The following is a 19,876-nucleotide window of genomic DNA, read 5'->3' as shown; positions in this document are numbered from 1 at the left end:
CTACAGGACATTAGTGAAACTGATGGATTTTTACAATGACTGATGACGTGATCATGATCATCATTGCTTGAGGGTTGCCAGCTTCTGTAGAACCCAGTGCACCCCAGGAAGGGGACACAGTACAAGAGAGGAGGAGTGGAGTAGGAGCAGACTGGACCGAGGGTCTAAAAGCTTCCCCTTCTCTTGCAGCGGACTCCACAGGTACTCATTCGCTCTACACCACGTACCAGGAGTATGAGATTATGTTCCACGTCTCAACTATGCTTCCATACACTGCCAACAATAGCCAGCAGGTACGTACCACTTTTGTCTGGACCTATAACTCTCTATTGGGCAGTCTCCACAGACACTGCTTTCAGTAGTCATTAGACAGCTTAGTTTTGTTACTGAACCCATTAGGATAAAAGGTGATAACCTGCTCACATCTGGACCATCACACAACCCCTGTATAGACCAGACCTGATAACTGAGGATTAGACCACCTTCCTCTTCTCACTCAATCTGACATCAGCAGCGAACTCTCCCAGGGCAAATACAACATTGGGTTAGATACAGAGTAAAGCTTCCTCTACACTGTCCCTCATCAAACACTCGGAGGACAGGGACAGCTTGGAATTAGATGCAGAGTAAAGCACCTTCTACGTTGATCCTATCAAACACTCCCATACAGATACAGCACGGAGTTAGACACAAAGTAAAGCTGCTTCTATTCTTAAACTGTAAAAATCACCTCTATACTGTGAGATAGTAAGAACTGCTGATGCTGGAGTCTGAGATAACACAGTTCCCCTCACCTCTCTCTATTTATTTCAGAGCCCCCTTCCCCTCCCCCATTTCTGAAGAAGGGTCCCGACTCGAATCGTCAGCTTTCCTGCTCCTCTGATGCTGCCTGGCCTGCTGTGTTCCTCCAGCTCCACACTGTGTCACCTCTATACTGTCCCCATCAAACACTCCAAGGACCGCGACAGCATAGGGTTAGATACAGAGGAAAGCTCCTTGTTCCAATGCTGTAAGCACACTGGCAGTGGAAGAAAACTTTCAGCAAATAACCTAATGAAGCCTGACATTTGAGCTGTTGTGGGAAAGCTATGTCCTGTTCAAGTATATTGCTTTAGAGCGCGTAACTATTTGCTTTTCTATACCTGCCTTTATTTTGTGATTCTAGCTTTTAAGAAAGCGTCACATTGGCAACGATATAGTCACCATCGTCTTCCAGGAGCCCAAAGCTGGCCCGTTCACACCAAAAACCATCCGATCGCACTTCCAACATGTCTTCCTAGTGGTACAAGTTCACAATCCCTGCACCGAGGAAGTGTCATACAGGTATGTAGGTGCAGGTCTCCTACAGAAAAGTAGGTACACCCATCTCACAGGTTCGTAGGTACAGGCCTCCTGTGAGTACCTGAACACAGGCTTCCTGCAGGTAATTTAAGGATAGGCCTCTTGCAGGCACCTGGAGCCAAGGCCTCTGGTCTGCTCTTGAGAACATATGAACAATTCCAGTCAAATGACCCTCTGGTTCTTCCAGCATGTGTCATATCTAATTGTGATATACTTGTGTGTACCAATATATAATTTCCGCACAAAATCATAGATTCAAATTGTGCGCTGGGATCTGTAGTGATTGTAACAAGGTCAGCCAGATTGAGTCGCATAGAATATGAGTCCCAGATTAGGCTGTTCACCTGGTCCAATCAGGGTGCCCTGGCTGACAGACATAAACAGGAGTTTCAGAGATATTGCTGCTTTGGTAGCTGACTCTGAATGAGGCAGTATTAAATTAAAGGACTGCTCGTGTGTGAATAAAATGTGACTTGGTGACTGATAACGACCTCTGTGGCGTTGCTTCAGGATCCATAACATGAGAGGACAGCCAGGGTGTTAGAATAATATCTCACCCAAAAGATGGCACCGCTGAAAAACAGTGTACTGGAACTGTCTTGAATTCACCGTCAGTGTGGTGCTCCCCACTGCATCCAGCTAACACAGAGGCTAAAAGGCAATAGATAGAGCAAGGCAAAGGGCAACTCCGAAACGAAGGTAGAGTGAGAGCTGAGGTATCCATATTTATGGAGTGCTGACTGTTAGAGGGTAGCAGTGATGGAGCGGCACACTGTTGGAGATGCTATCTTTTGGATGAGATGTCAAACCAAAGCTTCTATCTCTCCCTTCAAGAGGGCATCAAAGATCGCACAGTCACTATTTCATTGATAGCAGTGGGCAGTCCTGGGCTAAACATATCCTTCAACCGGTAAATGATTTGGTCATTTATCACATTACTATCTTTGGAATCATGCTGAGCATGAATTAGCTGTTGTGTTAACTAAATAACAAGTGTTTCTAAAATTAAACATTTCTAACTGTTTGTAGAGGAATATCTGATGTCCAGAGGTGGTGAAATATGTGGAAAATACACATTCTTACTTCTTCTTTCCAGTGTTGCGGTCACCCGATCGAAGGATATTCCTGAGTTTGGGCCCTTTTTCCAGAAGGGGGTGACCTTCCCTAAATCGGCCAACTTCCGGGATTTTTTGCTTGCCAAAGTGGTCAATGCTGAGAACGCGGCGGAGAAGTCAGAAAAGTTCCATGCCATGGCCACTAGAACGCGGCAGGAATACCTCAAGGACCTAGCGGACAACTATGTCACCACAGCAACCCTGGACTCTTCCTCATCCAAATTGGCAGCCATCATCTCGCTGCCTACCAAGAAGAAGGAGAAGTTGAAGTTGAACCGAGCCCCCGAGATGCACAGTGCCGGCGCTCTGGTCTGGAGTGTTACTGCCCGCATGACGCATACCCCTGAGGAAGCTGAGTGCGTCCTGGGAATCTCCAATGAGTTTGTTGTGCTGCTTGATCAGAAGTTGCGAATGGTTGTGTGGAATTGCTCCTGCCGGGATGTGATTGGTTGGACCTTATCTCCTGGGACCATTATAATTTATTACGAGCGAGGAGAATTCGTGATGGTTAAGACTTTGGAAAGCCAGCCAGATGACATCACTGAAATTGTTCAACGGCTGGAGGTAAGTGTGGGAAGAGACTGCGAGATGTGCACCGCCACAGTAACTGCCAGCATGCTGCCCAAAACATGAACTGGGGGCTCGTCCCTGTGCCAAGATGCAAGAGACACCTTGTATTTCCCTATGCATTATCCAAGCTGATAAAATAAAGCGATTAATAAATCAAGCAAACCAACCCAACCCATCTGGCCAGCTAACTATTGCCAAACCCAATAACCTGACCAACCCCAATCACCACACTGCATCTCATCAATTGACCAAACAACTAGCTAACTCCAATCCAGCTACCTGAACCATTCACTAATGCAACAACTGACCCAAACTAAACACAGCAACCTAACTGACCTGAACAACAGAATGCAACTCGCCCACCAATCTATCAAGCAAACAATCTTCCAACCTATTCACTCAAGTCCAGCCACCTACCAATTCAACTCATCCCACTGATTAATCAAATTACCCAACTCTGACCAATGTCCAAACATCCTCTCAACCCAATCAATCTAGTCCAATCGCACGTCCCACTAATCCGAGCTCCTCCTTACTGATAAATCTATACCCAATGGTGCTCTTTAAGCAATGTCAAGAGATGTCATGTGACAGTTGCTTGGAATGTGTCAAAGATGAAAGATGATAACCATCGCCCTTCCCATGCCAGAAATACCAGCTGCAATTGAAAAGTGGCTGGATTGGACAAGAGTTAATGGGGCAGTTTTCTTTTCAATGACTTGAGAGGATGGCCACGCATATTAAGTGGTTTTTAGCCAGGGAAACAGATTGTAGGTCCTAATTGGCATGTTGGGTAGCCAATGACCAGATCTTTGAGGCAAAATGCTAGAATCTCATAGGCAAGTAGTAGCTGAGTGTCGTACATGGTAACCATTGCAATCATAACCCAAATGGGGTTCAGGTTGTGGTGGTGCTTCATGCAGCAGGTGGCCAGGGGCACGAGTCTGTCAAAAATACACAAACCTGATACCTCTGGTCAAAACATGAAGCGTCTAGGCCCGAAACATCAGCCTTCCTGCTCCTATGATGCTGCTTGACCTGCTGTGTTTATCCAGCTCTATACCTTGTTATCTCAGATTTTCTAGCTTCTGCAGTTCCTACTATCTCTGATAAGACCAAGGTTGTCTGCCTGTGGCACTGGTTGGAGCCTTCACATTGACAGTTCAGGGAAAAGAGCCTACTGGTGCTAAGTTTCCAGTCACTCTGTTCTGTTTGGATAATCTATAGCGTCCAACACTTTTAATTGTCAATATGTTGTTATGTGTGTATTGTCTTGTGTTCATCATACAGCCACTGAAATGTTGAAAGAATGATTCAGTTAGGTCATTTGATCCATTGCCTGGTGCAACACTGAGCCACAGAAGCAGGGAACCTCATCCCTGGTCTGTCCTGACGTTGCTAATCTCCACTGAGGCTGCAATACAGAATGAAATGTCCTCAGCTCTTCTGGGTGAGATTGCGTTGGAGAACCTGTCAGGTTTCCTGGCCTTGAGCATTCTCCAGCACCCACTTGCTGTAAGGGTGCCAGGTGTGGATGGGATTTGATTGGACTCAGAATGGTCAGCAATCAGGTAATGCTTGAGGAGACAACGCATGGATTTCTTAAGCCCACTGGGGTGAAATAAAGCAGGGCCAGGGAACCTGAAATCTAAAATGAAACTAGTGCCATTGGCTTCCGTCCTTTTCAGTTAATAATCCAATAGTGCTGTGAGAGCTGTCTTCCATTACTTCCTGTGCCACACAGGAAGGTCAGCAATACTTTAATATATGACAAAAATCATTGTAATAATATTTGTATAAGGTTAGTGGGATTTAGATATGAAGTCTATATGAATACAGACAGAAATAATGTATATATTGTATGATATCAACACTTTGTGCGAAGAAAGGGAAGCAAAATTTCATATACGAAGGGAAACAGGAGGTTATGTAAGAGAGGAAGAATTTTTTTTTTAAATTCTTGATCTCAAAGCGGAACCAGAAATCCACTGATGTGAATAGCTGTCCTAGGTTTTGTTCTTAAAGGGACAGTGTCTTAAGGAGGCTGTGTTGTGGACTTAGCCAGGCTTATTGTCCCTTGGTTATGCATCTAGAGACGAAGTGGAGCGTCCCATTTAAATGTGACAGTCACGAGGTTGTGAGGAATATTTATTTGCCTTTTACCCTTAGACGCTAACAGACCTACTGTGCAATCCTGGCATTGCTAGGCTGAGTCTTGTGGCATCGCTCACAGTTGTCCCATCAGCATTTGCTAATTTGCCCTGTCACTTTTCCTCGGGCAGTTCCTCCGGGAAGCCATGTTAACTGTAGTTGTAGTGAATTTGAGGTCAGTTTCACTTATTGGCATTAAATTGCTGTCTTTTGTTCCAAGAACAAAATAAAGCATTTTTTTTCTTCTGTCTCCAAAGCGTGACATCTCTAGATGTGCACAGACAGATGAATCATAGAAACATAGAATCTCTAAAGTGTGGAAACAAGCCATTTAGCCTAACAAGTCCACATCGACTCTCTGAGAGACTCATCAACTGATGAGTTGAATTCTGCTAAATATAGACTTTTAAAATATATAAATCGCAAACCACTCTTTCTGTTTATCAATTCTGGAACTGTATTTGATTGTTGATTGTTGGAGAGGAGAACACTGATGTAGTAGATGGAAAACTTTAAGGAGATGATAACAGATATTCTGGCCCTGGTGTCCATCTCAAATGTTTACCAATGTCTCTTCATTCTTTTATAAATATCAGTGGTGATTATAGAAATTGACATGTTTGTGAGTTCTGAGTCCTGATGGCCAGAGAGAGGTTGTGTGAGATTTTCATTATGGTTTGAGTAAGTTGTCTAATATCCTTTAGGGAAGGAAACTGCCATCCTTACCTGGGCTGGCCTACATGTGACTCCAGACCCACAGCAATGTGGTTGCTTCTTAACTGCCCTCTGGGCAATTAAGGACTGGCAATAAATGCTGCCTGGCCAGTGATGCCCTCATCCCATGAATGAATTTAAAAGAAGTTGTGGTGTTCGATTTTTCGGACAAGGGAGTCACGGAGAGAGTGGTCCCTCCGGAAAGCAGACAAGGGTGGGGAGGGAAAAATGTCTTCAGAGATATCTCTGGCAACCACCGAGAAACCGATATCCATTTCAAGCCCACCGACTCCCACAGCTACATAGAAAACACCTCCTCCCACCCACCTTTCTGCAAAAGTGCCATCCCCTATTCCCAATTCCTCTGTCTCCGCCGCATCTGCTCCCAGGATGAGGCATTCCACTCCCATACATCTCAGATGTCCTCGTTTTTCAAGGACTGCAACATTCCCCCCGCAGTGGTCGAGAACGCCCTTGACCGTGTCTCCTGCATTTCCCGCAACTCATCCCTCACACCCCCTCCCCGCAATAACAACCAAAACAGAATCCCCCTCGTCCTCACGTACCACCCCACCAACCTCCGGATCCAACACATCATCCTCCGACACTTCCGCCATCTGCAATCCGACCCCACCACCAAAGACATTTTTCCCTCCCCACCCTTGTCTGCTCCACACTCCCCTCCAGCCCCACCACACCCGGCACTTTTCCCTGCAACCGCAGGAAGTGCTACACCTGCCCCCATACCTCCTCCCTCACCCCCATCCCAGGCCCCAAGAAGACTTTCCACATCAAGCAGGTGTTCACCTGCACATCTGCTAATGTGGTATACTGCATCCGCTGTACCCGTTGTGGCCTCCTCTACATCAGGGAAACCAAGCGGAGGCTTGGGGATCGCTTTGCAGAACACCTACGCTCGGTTTGCACTAAACAACTGCACCTCCCAGTCGTGAACAATTTCAAATCCCCCTCCCATTCCTCAGACGACATGTCCATCCTGGGCCTGCTGCATTGCCACAACGATGCTACCCGAAGGTTGCAGGAACAGCAACCCATATTCCGCTTGGGAACCGTGCAGCCCAACGGTATCAATGTGGATTTCACAAGCTTCAAACTCTCCCCTCCCCCTACCACATCCCAAAACCACCCCAGCTCGTCCCCGCCTCCCTAACCTGTCCTTCCTCCCACCTATCCCCTCCTCCCACCTCAAGCCGCACCCCCATCTCCTACCTACTAACCTCATCCTTGACCTGTCCATCCTCCCTGGACTGACCTATCTCCTCCCTACCTCCCCACCTAAACTCACCTTTACTGGCTCCATCTCCGCCTCTTTGACCTGTCTGTCTCCTCTCCACCTATCTTCTCCTCTATCCATCTTCTATCCGCCTCCCCCTCTCTCCCTATTTATTTCAGAACCCCCTTCCCCTCCCCCATTTCTGAAGCAGGGTCTAGGCCCGAAACGTCAGCCTTCCTGCTCCTCTGCTGCTTGGCCTGCTGTGTTCATCCAGCTCTACACCTTGTTATCTCACAAACACTACATGCTGGTCAGCCTGGAAAATACTGGAAAACAACTGTTGAACAATAAGGATTTGTGTTTCTGCAGTGTTTTGAATGAAGTAAAAGGTCCAGAGGAGTTTCACAAAGAAGGAGAGGACTGGAGAGGGATTTCCAGAATTTAGGGCCATTAATTAAGACTGGGGTTCTTCAAAATTGAAAGCGTGCAAGATATCTTGAAAGGTTGGGGGAAATTACAAATGTCAGAGGGAGCCGAGACCATACAGGGATTTGAAGACCACAATGAAAATTTTAAATTATGGCATTGCTGTGTTTTTTTTAAAATTGCAGTTCTCCAGTACATTTCATAAGCTCAGGGCTCCTCAGAGACTTTACATCCAACTTAGTACCTTGTGAAGTTTAGTCGTGTAATTACTGTTGCAATGTAGAAAAGTTTCAGGTTTTCTTTATGTCGCATCTTTTCTGAAAGACAGCATTTTTGACAGTGCAGAGAGATAGTGCTGTCTCTCCATACTTGTTTTGTCTCCCTCCATCCTTGTATTTTTCTCTCATTTTTCCTCCCTCTCTGTCCTCATTGTCTCCCTCATAACCCGTTCAACTGTCTCTGTCCACTGTTTCTCGATTTTCACCCACTCTCTTTCTCCTCCCTTCTTCATTCCTGTCTTCTCCATACTTGTTTTCTCTTTATCCATATTCCCCCTTTCTTCTTGTCCTCTCTATCCTCATTCCCTCCATTATAATTCTTTCTCTCTATGCTTATTCATCTTCACCTGCTTCTTTTCTCTTTTTCCTTTCTCTTTCTATCTCCCTACCTCTTGATTCTCAATTTTTCCTTTTCTTTCTGTCCCTTCTTGTCTTATCTTTCCATTCCCAGTCCCTATTACTTTGTGACTTACATATTTTAAATCCCTTGCCTTGACGCCCAGGATTCCATCTGTGTTTTTATGGTTCTTAATCATTTGCAGTGCTGCTTCTAATATATTGAGAAATAGAACCTTAACCAAGATATAAACTCACTTCTTTTTGTCAATTCCTCCACCTTACTGACTTTATTTTCTAGCTTCTTTTATTCCTCAGTGTTATCTTCCATACCTTCCATTACCTACAAATTGGACTAACACTGAAGCTATCATTTTAACCTCACGCAGTGAGAATTCATTATTGTGTCAGTATTAGTGAGTGGGTTTGTGGGTCATGTTGTTAGGACATAACATACTATCACTGTCTCAAATCAGACACTTCGCACAGTGACCAACAACCCCAGGAAGCTGTTTCAAACACACGTAGGTCCTTGGTTAGACCACACTTACAGCTTTGTTAAAACAGTTCCGGTTTCCATCTTACAAAATTGGCATAAAGGCATCCGGGAACGTGCAAAACAAATTTACAAAGATAATACACTGTCAGCGCTCAATTCTGGTAACAGCAAAGTGTGAACAGGCTGGGGTTCTTTCTTCTGGAGAAGGGGAGGGTGAGGGAGGATCTGATAGATGTCCTTAAGGTGATGAAAGGATTTATTGGTGGAGATCGAGAGAATATGATTCCACTGATGGGGGAGACTGGAACTCAGGATCATAAGTTTAGGACAGTCACAAACAAATTTAATAGGGGAATTAAGAAGAAACACCTTTATCTAGATAACGGCAAGAAAGGTGGAATCTGCTGCCACAGGAAACAGTTGAGGCAAATAGAATAAATGCATTTAAAGTGTTGCTCAAGGAACATAAGACTATGCTGGCAAGGCAAGATAAAATAAGGTAGGGAGTTTTATTTGAAGCATAAACACCAAAATGGAGCAGTTGGGCCAAATGCTGTTATTCCATGCTGTACGTTCAGATAGTGAGGAGATGTGGGAGAGGGGCTAATACTCAGAGACAGCCCTCAGTTGAATGAGAGAGGTCCGAGAAATGACCTGGTCAGTTAACACCATTCTTTCTGAGCAGATGTTGCTGTTCACAGGGAAGTGCTGCAAGGCAGCTAATCAAATATTGAAAAAGAAATAACATTTTACAAGTGGGAATTATCCTGAGCAGCCTTTCTGTTTTTACAAGGTGGCAGTCCTGTTCAGTCTCCTCTTCCTCATTAGGTGCATCTTTCCTAGGCTGGACACAGCCCGTTTAAGACTTGGCCAGTCACTTCCCCTTTAGCAATTTAGATGAATTATCACTCCTTTAATCAGCATTTGTGGGGTTGTTTGGAAACCTCTCTACGGAGCGGTACACAAAATATGAAGAGACACATTTTCCACTAACCTGATAACTGTCTTTCCCTTTCGTTGTTTTCTGTGTGCCCTAATAACAATACTAATACTGTATGGATTACTCTATGGTTCTGCTTTACTTGTTGAATGTCCATCCAATAGCCAGCCACTCAAGGAGTTGAACCTGTGTGTGGTTTGTGTGTAATGTAAAGTGACAGCGGCGTGCTGACTCTGCATATTGTCGGTCCGATGTCCTTCTCTGTAACCACTGGCTGAAATAAAATAATGAATAAATCGTGATTGTTGCATCTGCTGTGTAGCTTGCTGTCTTTTTTGCCTTGCGTTTCTCTCAGTGCCGCTCTGCCTTCCTGCAGCCCTTTGCTCTTGTAATCGCATCACTGTAACGCACGCTGTGGCTGAATACCTGGGACAGACACTTGATATTCTAAATCCCATGGCCTTACCCATGCCAGACCCACATTCCCCCCTGGGACATGGCTACATGGTGGCCCTTGGTGCTGTCTCTTGCATGAGACATTAAAAATTCACAACTGCACTCTCCAGTGGACATAAAACATCTTCTGGTCACTGTTTCTAGGAAGAGTAGCAGGACCTCCCTCCCCTGGCTCCCCAACTCCTTTGGTGGCCTGCACCCAATGTTTATGCTTCATGCAGTATCAGTGAAAAAAGTGCAGGATTTTTTTTTTTTGATCCTATATCTCACTGCAGTTTGAGGAATATGTGGAACAGCCTGTGTCTATGTCCAGCCAAAAAGGGCCCTATTTCCTCAGGACAGACCACTGCTGCGGCAACTAGGATGAGACATCGTTTTAAATTCAAAGGCAGGCCACTTAGTTTAGCTTAAGACTTCCGAATACAAAGGGTGATTTTAGTGTGAAAATGTCTCGCACAGAAACGGCAGATGTGGGCTGAATATATTTCAAACCTGAGATTAATAAAAAAAAACAGTTTTGTCAACTGAGGTTAGTACAAATCAGCCAGAATCTCATTGAATTGTGGTGGAACAAGCACGAAGGACTGAATGGCTGTCCTTCCGTTCCTGTCCTAAATTTTGCCGTGAACATGTGGCATGATACCACAGCAGCAGGAGGCTGGACAGGAAGTGTCCACCTACACCAGAATTTTAATAGCAAGACATAAACACTCGTGGGTCCATAGTTAGCGGAATTTTAACTGTACCCTGGCCTTCCTGTCGCCTTCAGTTTCCTACTTGCTCTGCCCATGATTTCATAAGAGGAAGTGAAGGTCAAAAGGAAAGGAGTGCTAGTGAGCAACTGAGCCTCCTGTATTTCAACTGTGGAATTCTCCCATTCAGGAACCCCATCTCCTCTGTAGCTACATCCTCTGTCGCTTCGGTAGTTAGTAGGAGAAAGCAAGTGACTACTATGGATGCAGTGTTATCCCAGAATAAAACGGCACTAATGAGAACCCTAGGTTGAGCATGGTTTACTTAACAGTTTCCAAAACACAATGAGCTAATTTGGTCTGATTTGAACATAGGATCAGGCCAACAGGATATGTTATATTGTATTGGATTTACAGCATTGCTGTGCTGCTTCTGCATCTTCTCCCACGTTATTTCATACTTTGTGTCAATAGAAGTTATTTTCCTTTCTTCCTGATGTGCTTATCCAGGCCCTCTTCTAAGGATCTAAAATATTTATTGATCAATCTATTGGTCGTGAGTTCCATTCTCTCTATTCTTTGAGTAAAGAAGTTACTCTTTAACCTGTTTCAGAGATAGTAGGCACTGCAGATGCTGGAGAATCTGAGATTACAAGGTGTGGAGCTGGATGAACACAGCAGGCCGAGCAGCATCAGAGGAGCAGGGAGGCTGACATTTCGGGCCTAGACCCTTCATCAGAAAATCTTTCTGAAGAAGGGCCTAGGCCCGAAACGTCAGCCTTGCTGCTTGGCCTGCTGTGTTCATCCAGCTCTACACCTTGCACTCTTTAATCTGTCACTGGATTTATTAATGGTCATCTCATAGCCCCTAGCTATGCAATTCTTCCCCCTTAACCCACCTCTCCCATCTGATGAGTCCTCATCTACTCATATTGAAGTGCTTCGTCATTTTAAAGATCTCGTTCTCTTTCCCGCTCAACCATAAACTCCTTAGAGGGGTTTGAGAGGATATGTGCTGAGAGGCTGTTTACCTGACTGGTTAGTCTATTTACCTAGAGTGTCAAGAGAAGGGATCTGCTGTGAAGGGCTGAGATGAGGAGAAGTCATTTTAATCAGAGAGGTGAATCTCTGGAATTCTCCATCCCAGAGGGCTGGTTGGACTGAAGTTCAGTATATTCAACACTGACATGGCTGGATGGACACTAAGGATATCAAAGGGATAGTGCTGGGGAGGTGAAATTGAAGGAGATTAAACATGATCTGACTGAAGGATGGAGTAGGTTCTAAAGGCCTTGTGGTCTACTCCCACTGCTGTTGTTTTTCCAGGGCACAAAACCCCTGGGCATCTGTGGCATTTCCTGACGGCTGTCCACCATTGTATTTTCAACAGGTCGTAACCACAGGATGTGAAACTGAAGATCTTGTCCTCCTCAGGAACAGTGTCCACCATCTGGGCTTTCAAACCAACGGAGAAGGAATTGTGACCCAGGTGGAGAAGAAAGGCTATGCTGATCTGAAGGGCCTGAAGCTTTACAGCCGGTTGGTCAGGATCTGCGAGATTCCGGTGGTGTCCCTGTCCTACAAGGAGAGGGCTGAGTATCTGAGGAAAGCCAACAGCGTGAGGATAACCGTCATCCCACCTGACAGCAAGGGCAAGCCGAGAATGTAGGCATTCTGTCACAGCAGGACGGCGATAAATGAAGTTTGTCCTTGTTTTATTGGCTAGATCTACATGCCATCAATGTGAGGAGATACTGGTCTGTGGAAAGAGAATGGGGCATGGGCGGGTGTGGGAGGATGTAGGTGCAGCAGGTTGGGAAGGGTGAACATTTTGGGTGGATAACCTTTTGTTAGGACCCTTATCAACCCTGAAGTGTTTACTTGACCCTCTGATTTCTGTAGCCTCATGGAAGGTACGCAGGAGGAGCCTGGGGAGAACCAAGTACTTAGAGAGGGGAATTGGGGTGTTATTGGAGTTTAGGAAAGCTGAATGTTTCCAGAATCTTCCATATTTTTCTATTTGTTGGATGACAATGCATATCTTTTAAGGGGGACAGGGTCTAGACGCTGTTGATGCTAATGGAAGCTATTAACAAGGAGGTAAGAGCTGTTAACAGTGGGCTAGGAGATGCTTAACGAAGAGCAGAAGCTGTTAATGTGGTGTGAGAGCCACTAACAAGGAATAAGGGCTGAAAATGGGAAGTGAAATGAGAAACCAATGGGAAGAGAAGGAGCTGTTAACTGATAGTCCGAGGTAGTTGGGAGCGGGGGAATTGGGGTGTAAATGAAGCTTGGATGAGGAGCCCGAGTTGTTAATGATGACCAGCTGCTGTAAATAAACTGCTTAGCTTAAATTTACAACTGCATGGGTGCTAAGTGCAATTTTCTGATTTGATTTAACGGAAACTTTCGGAAGAAGGTCTGTCATTAATGATGAATCCGCTCCCCTCACAATTAAGGCCGTGACACACTTATTTGAGGGACAAAAGTAGAAATTGCTGGAAAAGCTCAGCCGGTCTGGCAGCATCTGTTGAGAGTAATCAGAGTTAACGTTTTGGGTCGAGTGACCCTTCCTCGGAACTGGAACATTAACTCTGATTTCTCTCCATAGATGGTTCCAGACCTGCTGGGCTTTTCCAGCAATTTCTGTTTTTGTCTCTAATTCACAGCATCCGCAGTTCTGTCATTTTTGTTTTCACTTATCTGAGAGAATTGGTCTTGCTTGACCTGTTCTGAGTTATGTGCTATCAACCAGGGTAGGGGCTTTACAATAACCATCAGCGGTGTTGGGGTAGAGAGGGAGGAATGAAACAAGATTCCTAGATACTGTGCAGTAATCCAAGGGAAATATGAATCTGCATGTGTAACTGTTTCACCTCTAAAGATAGCAGATTACAGGCCCACTCCAGGGAATTAAATCCATAATTCAGACTGATGTTCCGTCAAGTGCTGGAAGCAATGCGCTGTCAAAGATACTGTTTCTCGAATGAGACATTAAACAGAGACGCCCTTCCACCCTTTCAGATGGAAATAAATACCCCATTATGCTGTTGGAAGAGGATCAAGGAAGTTTTCCCTTGAGTCATGCGGTCTGATATTTATTATTCAACCAACGTCACTATAAGAAAAAAAATTGAGCTGGTCACTATCACATATCTGTTTGTGGGATCTTACTGTGTGTAAATTGACTGCCATGTTTCCTCACGTCATGGCAGTAACTCCACTTTGGTGCTTTAAGGTGCCTCGAGGAGGTGAAAGGCACAGTCTCAATCCGAATTTGTTTTCTGTTCTGAAGGAGTTTTTCTGAGCTGTACCGAAAGTCAATCGAGGAGACTGAGCGAAAGGGAGAAAGAGTGACAGACACAGGCCTGGGGTCTCCTTGCTTGCGAATCCTAAGGATGTCCTCACTCCAGGAAACCCGCAACATCAGTTCAGAGGGGGACCAGTGCCTGACAATGCGTAGCTGCTCTCTGGAGAAGACATCGGCCCAAAGCCAGAGGTATTTATGAATGAATGAGTGAATTGAATTATGAAAGCAAAGCATGGCAGATGTCCCGAGAGAAAATAATCGAGAAAGGGTCTTTCTAAGTAGTGGGCTCAAATATAAAGTGGCGGATGTTTTACTGTAACCATACAATGCCCTATTTAGACCGCAGCCCAATTAGGAATGATATACTGTTCTTGCAAGGACTGTAGCATAGATCGCCAGTACATTACCAAGCCTTCCAGGATTAGATAAGGAAAGAAGGCCATTCCATATTCCATTAGAATATATAATGTTCAGGCATGATTTGAATTTAGGATTTTGACAGTAACTGATGGCATAGACTATGCAATTTTTGCTAGTGATGACGGGGGTGAATTCTACAACAAAGAAGTGTAATGTAACAATCAGATCAAACAAGGCCGTTGTGTAGAAAAGCTGGGAAAAATGCCTTTGCACAAAAGGTAATGGATACTGGCTCTACTTAAATTCAGGATTGATCGATTTTTGCTACACTAGGATAGAAAGACATAAGATACAGATCAGCCATGGTCTCACTGATTTACTGAATAGACACCAGGGGCCATTTTTCTGAAGAAGGGCCTAGGCCCGAAACGTCAGCCTTTCTGCTCCTCTGATGCTGCTTGGCCTGCTGTGTTCATCCGGCTCTGCACCTTGTTATCTCAGATTCTCCAGCATCCGCAGTTCCTACTATCTCAGACACCAGGGGCTGACTGGTTCCTGTGAACGAGTGATTGAGTGAGGGATACAGAATCAAATAATGGATAGATTGGGCCAGGTGACCAAAAACTTGATCAAAGAGGTAGGTTTAAGGGAGTTTTTTCTCGAAGAGAAGTGAAACATGGGGAGCTGCATAGAAGGAATTCCGGCATTTGGGACCAAGCAGTTAAGGGGGCGTGTTCATGGTAAAGAGATTATAATTTAGGATCAATAAGAATTTTACAATCATCCTGCAGGTTGTAGGGGCTGGAGGAGGTTAAGTATGGATACTGTGGAGACATGTAGAAACAAGGATGAGAATTTTCAAACTAAGCTGCTGCCACAACAGGAGATAATGTAAGTCAGTAAGTGCTGGGGGGTGGATAGGACTTGGTGTGAGTTAGAACATAGGCAACAAGGATGAGCTGATTTTCTGAAGAAGGGTCCAGACCCGAAACGTCAGCTTTCCTGCTCCTCTGATGCTGCCTGGCCTGCTGTGTTCATCCAGCTCTACACCTTGTTATCTCAGACTCCAGCATCGGCAGTTCCTACTATCTCCAAGTATGTGCTGTGGCTAAGTTCTCTTAGCATAAGATCAGATGAGGTAGTGGTTGGTGCATATCAAACCTTCCATTATAGGAAGGTTTGTCGATGGCAATTTTAGCCGGACTTTTTTGAACACTTTGACGGCTGTAGTTTCTCTGTTTTCAGGACTAAGGAAGATGCTGACTTCAGTTCCCTAAAGATATCACCCCCTGATCTCATCTTGGCTGCAAACTCTCAGCACCTGCTGCCTTCTGGAAACCTGGAGCCAGATGCAGGTGATGCCCAGGTCAGTAACGCAGCTACGCCGAAAGCAGAGTTCATGCCCTGTGACGTGTATGGGGATTTTCGACCTTTGATTTCCGACGCTGTTCAAAGTAGCTAGACTTAAGTTGGAAGTTGATGTGCTGTCTTCCCTGCACCCGTCCCCCCTCCCTGCCCCCCAAACCCCACCTCACCGCCTCACATCAATGAATGAATCTGAGATAATTAAATGATTGGTTCTTTCGAAGGAAAGTAGGCCATTTATATGGTAACTGCAGCTCCCGCCAATCAGGCGAAGTTATGGCTTCAATGACTTAACAGATGCCCCCCCCAAAAAAACAAAGACTATTCTGAGTGTTAACCTGTGAGGATTGGCAGACTGTGGGATAATTGAATTTAATTGCTGATCTACAAAGGGGCTTGCTTGGAAGAAGACCATTCTGTAGCACCTGGTGTGGTACATAAACCTATGTTTCCGTCTGTTACCAACACGAAAGAATTCCTACGGTACTGATCTCGGTGCAGATTGCTCATGTTTTTGGTACTGACTGAGGATTTGAACTCTGGGGGTGCACTGAAAATTTGCCTCATACATGTACAATTTTGCTTTGTGAAGGTCTGTGAGAAACTTTTTCATGCGCAAGTTGCGTTGTTTATCAGTCCGTGTAAGAAATATGTTCTGATCAGGCTACCTTTATCCTCTTTATGGATTTATTCCAGTTTTTAATGGTTTTAAGTATTGTACTCAGTATCTTGCTGTGTTTCACTACTTCTGTATATTACCCAGCCTGTAAATAAATCTGAATATTAGTTTTAGCTATACCCATTGCTTTGATAGTGTGTTTTCTTTTGTTTAGCTTTTCTACGGAAGTTGGAAAATGAGTCAGGCATCCCATATTATTTGGTGAAGTGGGTGGGTGAGTGTTAATCCAGTCCATGATAAACAGGGACATGGATTAGTGGTGCATTTTTATCATGAATGCAAAGTAACAATGTTCCCCCAAGCCCCACTAAGCAGCCTGGCCATAATTTATTTAATATACTGTGAATTCAACGAGGCACTCAGGCCCATGACTGGGACAGGCTTTACAATCTGAGGATCAGCCTGAACTTGATGGAGCTGGAACCTTGACATGAAATCAGGACTATGCAGCATAAAATATCAGAGTAGAATTAGGCCATATGGCCCATCAAGTCTGGTCTACCATTCACTCATGGCTGATACACTTCTCAACCTCATCCTCCTGCTTTCTCCCCATAATTCTTGATCCCGTTACTAATCAAGAACCTATCTATTGCTGTCTTAAATACATTCAATGACTTGGTCTCCACAGCCTTCTGTGGCAGTGAGTTCCACAGATTAACCACCCTCTGACTGAAGAATTTCCTCCTTATTTCAGTTTGGCTTATTGTTGCTAGTGCTGCACTCTATTACAACAAATCATGCTGCCTTTATTTGGGCAAGAGGTGGCAGTAAAGTTGACTGTGACCTTTTAAAAAATGTTAAAAAAAACATTTAATGGTGGAATTCCTGATGGGTTCTCCATTGTACAATCCTGGAATAAATAAGTTTGAACTCCCAGTCGAGGTAAAGGACTAGGGCATTCCGATTGATGGCCGGGATGGTGGGAAATTTGCACAGTTCCTCTCTAATCCTCCACTAGCCTGCCTGAGTGAACTGGTCCATTTTTACAGCACAATGGCATCCTCTCCCTAGCCAGGCACAAGTCCGGCTCCCTGCTGTGGTGAGAGGTGAATGATCATTCACTGCAAGTTGCAGAAACTCAGTCAGTGGGCTGACTGTTCTCAGAAGCAATGAGGAACTGCTCAATGTTCAAACTAGCTTTTCCGTTATATAACTTTTGAATGCATTCCAGTACATCTCATAGAATCACAGACTAATACAGTGGAGATGTAGGCCGTGTGGCCCATCATGACAATGCTGGCACTCTAAAACAGCTGTATATTTAGTTCCACCACCTCCCCCATCCACTGCTGTTTCTCCCAGGCTCTGCCAATTGGACTTCCTTTCAAATAGCTATCCAGTTCCTTTTTGAAAGATAGTGTTGAATCTCCTTCATTTTGGGCAGCTTGTTCCAAATGAAAACCCTCTAATTAAGATCATTTGTTTTGTGGACACAATCCTAGACCTCTGTTATTTTATCCAACTTCACACAGGCTGAGTCTAAGTTGCTCTATTGTAAACAGGCGTAACTGAAATAAACTGATCCCTACATGTAAGGTGTTTTGAATGAGGAATCAAACCTGTCACCTCTTTTTAACCACTCCAAAACCTCAATATCACCCATGATGTCAGGAGATCAGAATGGGAAATTGTATTTTTCATGAAACCTAAACCCAGGTCCTCCTCTATTTTGAATCTCTCCCCTGTGGCCTCACCCCACTGATATCTCTGAAACTCCTCCAACCCTCTAAGATCTTGGCCGTCCTCCAATTTCGAACTTCTGTGCATTATCCTCCTTGCTTCTTTTTGCTACACCATTGACGGCTGTGCCTTCAGCTGTCTGAGCCCCAAATTCTGGAATTCCTTTAGCAAGCTCTTTGACTCTCCTCCTTTAAGAAGCAGCTTAAAAACTACCTCTTTGATCAAGCTTTTGGCGACTTGACCTAGTGTGTTCATATGTGCTCTGTGTCAAACTTTTTGTCTGATTTATGGTGCTGTGAAGAGCTTTTGAATGTTTAACCGTGTTAAAGACATTGTATAAAACAAGCTGTCGTGGTTGTCTGTTTCAAGGGTAACATGACAGGATCTCTTTACAACCTGTTATATGTGTGACAATCAGAGTTTGAAATTATGTCCAATTTCAAAGTGGATTGCTCATGTTATGGATCATATCCTGAGTATCTCCAATAGGCTGCTCTTTTCTTTTGTGTTTCTGCTGAGGACTCAAAAAACTGCTTGCACAAAAGAATGAAAACATCTGGAGGGGATTGCAACATCTTTCACTTTTGGAGGGATGCTCAGAACAAATATCCTTCTAAAGCTTTTATTAGAAAAAATATTTATTAGAAAAAATATGCTCAGAACAAATATCCTTCTAAAGCTTTTATTAGAAAAAATATTTGCTTCGATATGCTCATTTGTTAAGGAATGAAAGATGCAAGTAAGAAAAGACCATTTTAAGTGTGTTTTTTACCTTCACTGTAAAAGTCATACCCAAGAAAGATGAAGGGTAAGCAGCTGTCCTATCGTAATGCAGGTGGAGACGGCCTTATCTAACTGCAGTATTATTTTTCATTTTCCACCAGCAAAGGAAATATTATCTGCTTATTTTCCAGGAATCAATAAGAAAAATAATATACTTCTCTACCTCTGGTGAGATCTTTGACCAATTTATTTCTGTATCTTTTCATGGATGATATGCAGCCTTCTCACTATAAAAACCCAAGAGTCTCAACTCCCAGAATATCTGACAATGATCTGCTAATATGTTTGAGTGCTGTACACAATTCTGGTTTCCATATGACAAAATGGACATTGAGGCACTGGGGAAGGTGCAAAGAGGATTTGTGATGATGATGCTAGAACTGAGAGGTTATAACCACCAGAAAAGGTTGAAGAGGCTGGGCTTTTTTTTTCTCCAGGAAAGAGAAGGCTGAGGGGGGACTTTAGGAGATTGCTAGATGTGGAGACAGTCTTCCTACTTGAGGTGAGGGAGAGGTTGGGGGCGAAGAGACTAGAAGACGGGCCGAAAGAAGTGAGATGGCCACAAAACAAATGCAATAGGAAATTCAGGAGGAACTTCAATGAATGGTGAGAGCGTTGAATTTGCATGGAGAAGTTCTGGTGAAGAGCATCGGTACACTTATGGGGAAACTGGATAAGTACTTGAGGGAGAAAAGTATATATAGTGCTAACTGAAGGGTGGAAGGAGATTCGTCTGGAGCAGAAATAGCTGGCATATACCATTTGGGCTGAATGGCCTGTGACTGCGCTGTACATTTTGTGTAATTCTATATCTGAATATACAGGTGTGACACCATGTGTCTTGGATAGCATTTGTCTGACTTTAAATTGAAATGTGCTATTGGGGTGGAATGACTCTGTGTGTGTGTGTGTGTGTGTGTGTGTGTGTGTGTGTGTGTGTGTGT

At 44.3% G+C, this 19,876-nt stretch overlaps 1 protein-coding gene across 6 annotated transcripts in view; it reads left to right on the top strand.

The window, feature by feature from the left end:
* The window catches only part of zmp:0000001168 (signal-induced proliferation-associated 1-like protein 2), a 79,470-nt gene that overhangs the window by 48,512 nt on the left and 11,082 nt on the right, over positions 1 to 19,876 (top strand). For all 6 annotated transcript variants that reach the window (XR_007266011.1, XM_048619592.1, XM_048619591.1 and 3 more), the window contains exons 6-11: positions 190 to 293; positions 1,166 to 1,323; positions 2,438 to 3,020; positions 12,143 to 12,417; positions 14,048 to 14,251; positions 15,668 to 15,788. Coding sequence is in view for 5 of the 6 variants with exons in the window: in XM_048619592.1 (XP_048475549.1) it covers positions 190 to 293; positions 1,166 to 1,323; positions 2,438 to 3,020; positions 12,143 to 12,417; positions 14,048 to 14,251; positions 15,668 to 15,788 (1,445 nt within the window). In the remaining variant the exon portion in view is untranslated. The remainder of the gene's footprint in view (positions 1 to 189; positions 294 to 1,165; positions 1,324 to 2,437; positions 3,021 to 12,142; positions 12,418 to 14,047; positions 14,252 to 15,667; positions 15,789 to 19,876) is intronic.

The sequence above is a fragment of the Rhincodon typus genome, chromosome 43, assembly GCF_021869965.1.
Source record: "Rhincodon typus isolate 14 chromosome 43, sRhiTyp1.1, whole genome shotgun sequence".
NCBI lineage: Eukaryota > Metazoa > Chordata > Chondrichthyes > Orectolobiformes > Rhincodontidae > Rhincodon > Rhincodon typus.
This window is presented reverse-complemented; position numbering and strand designations above follow the sequence as displayed.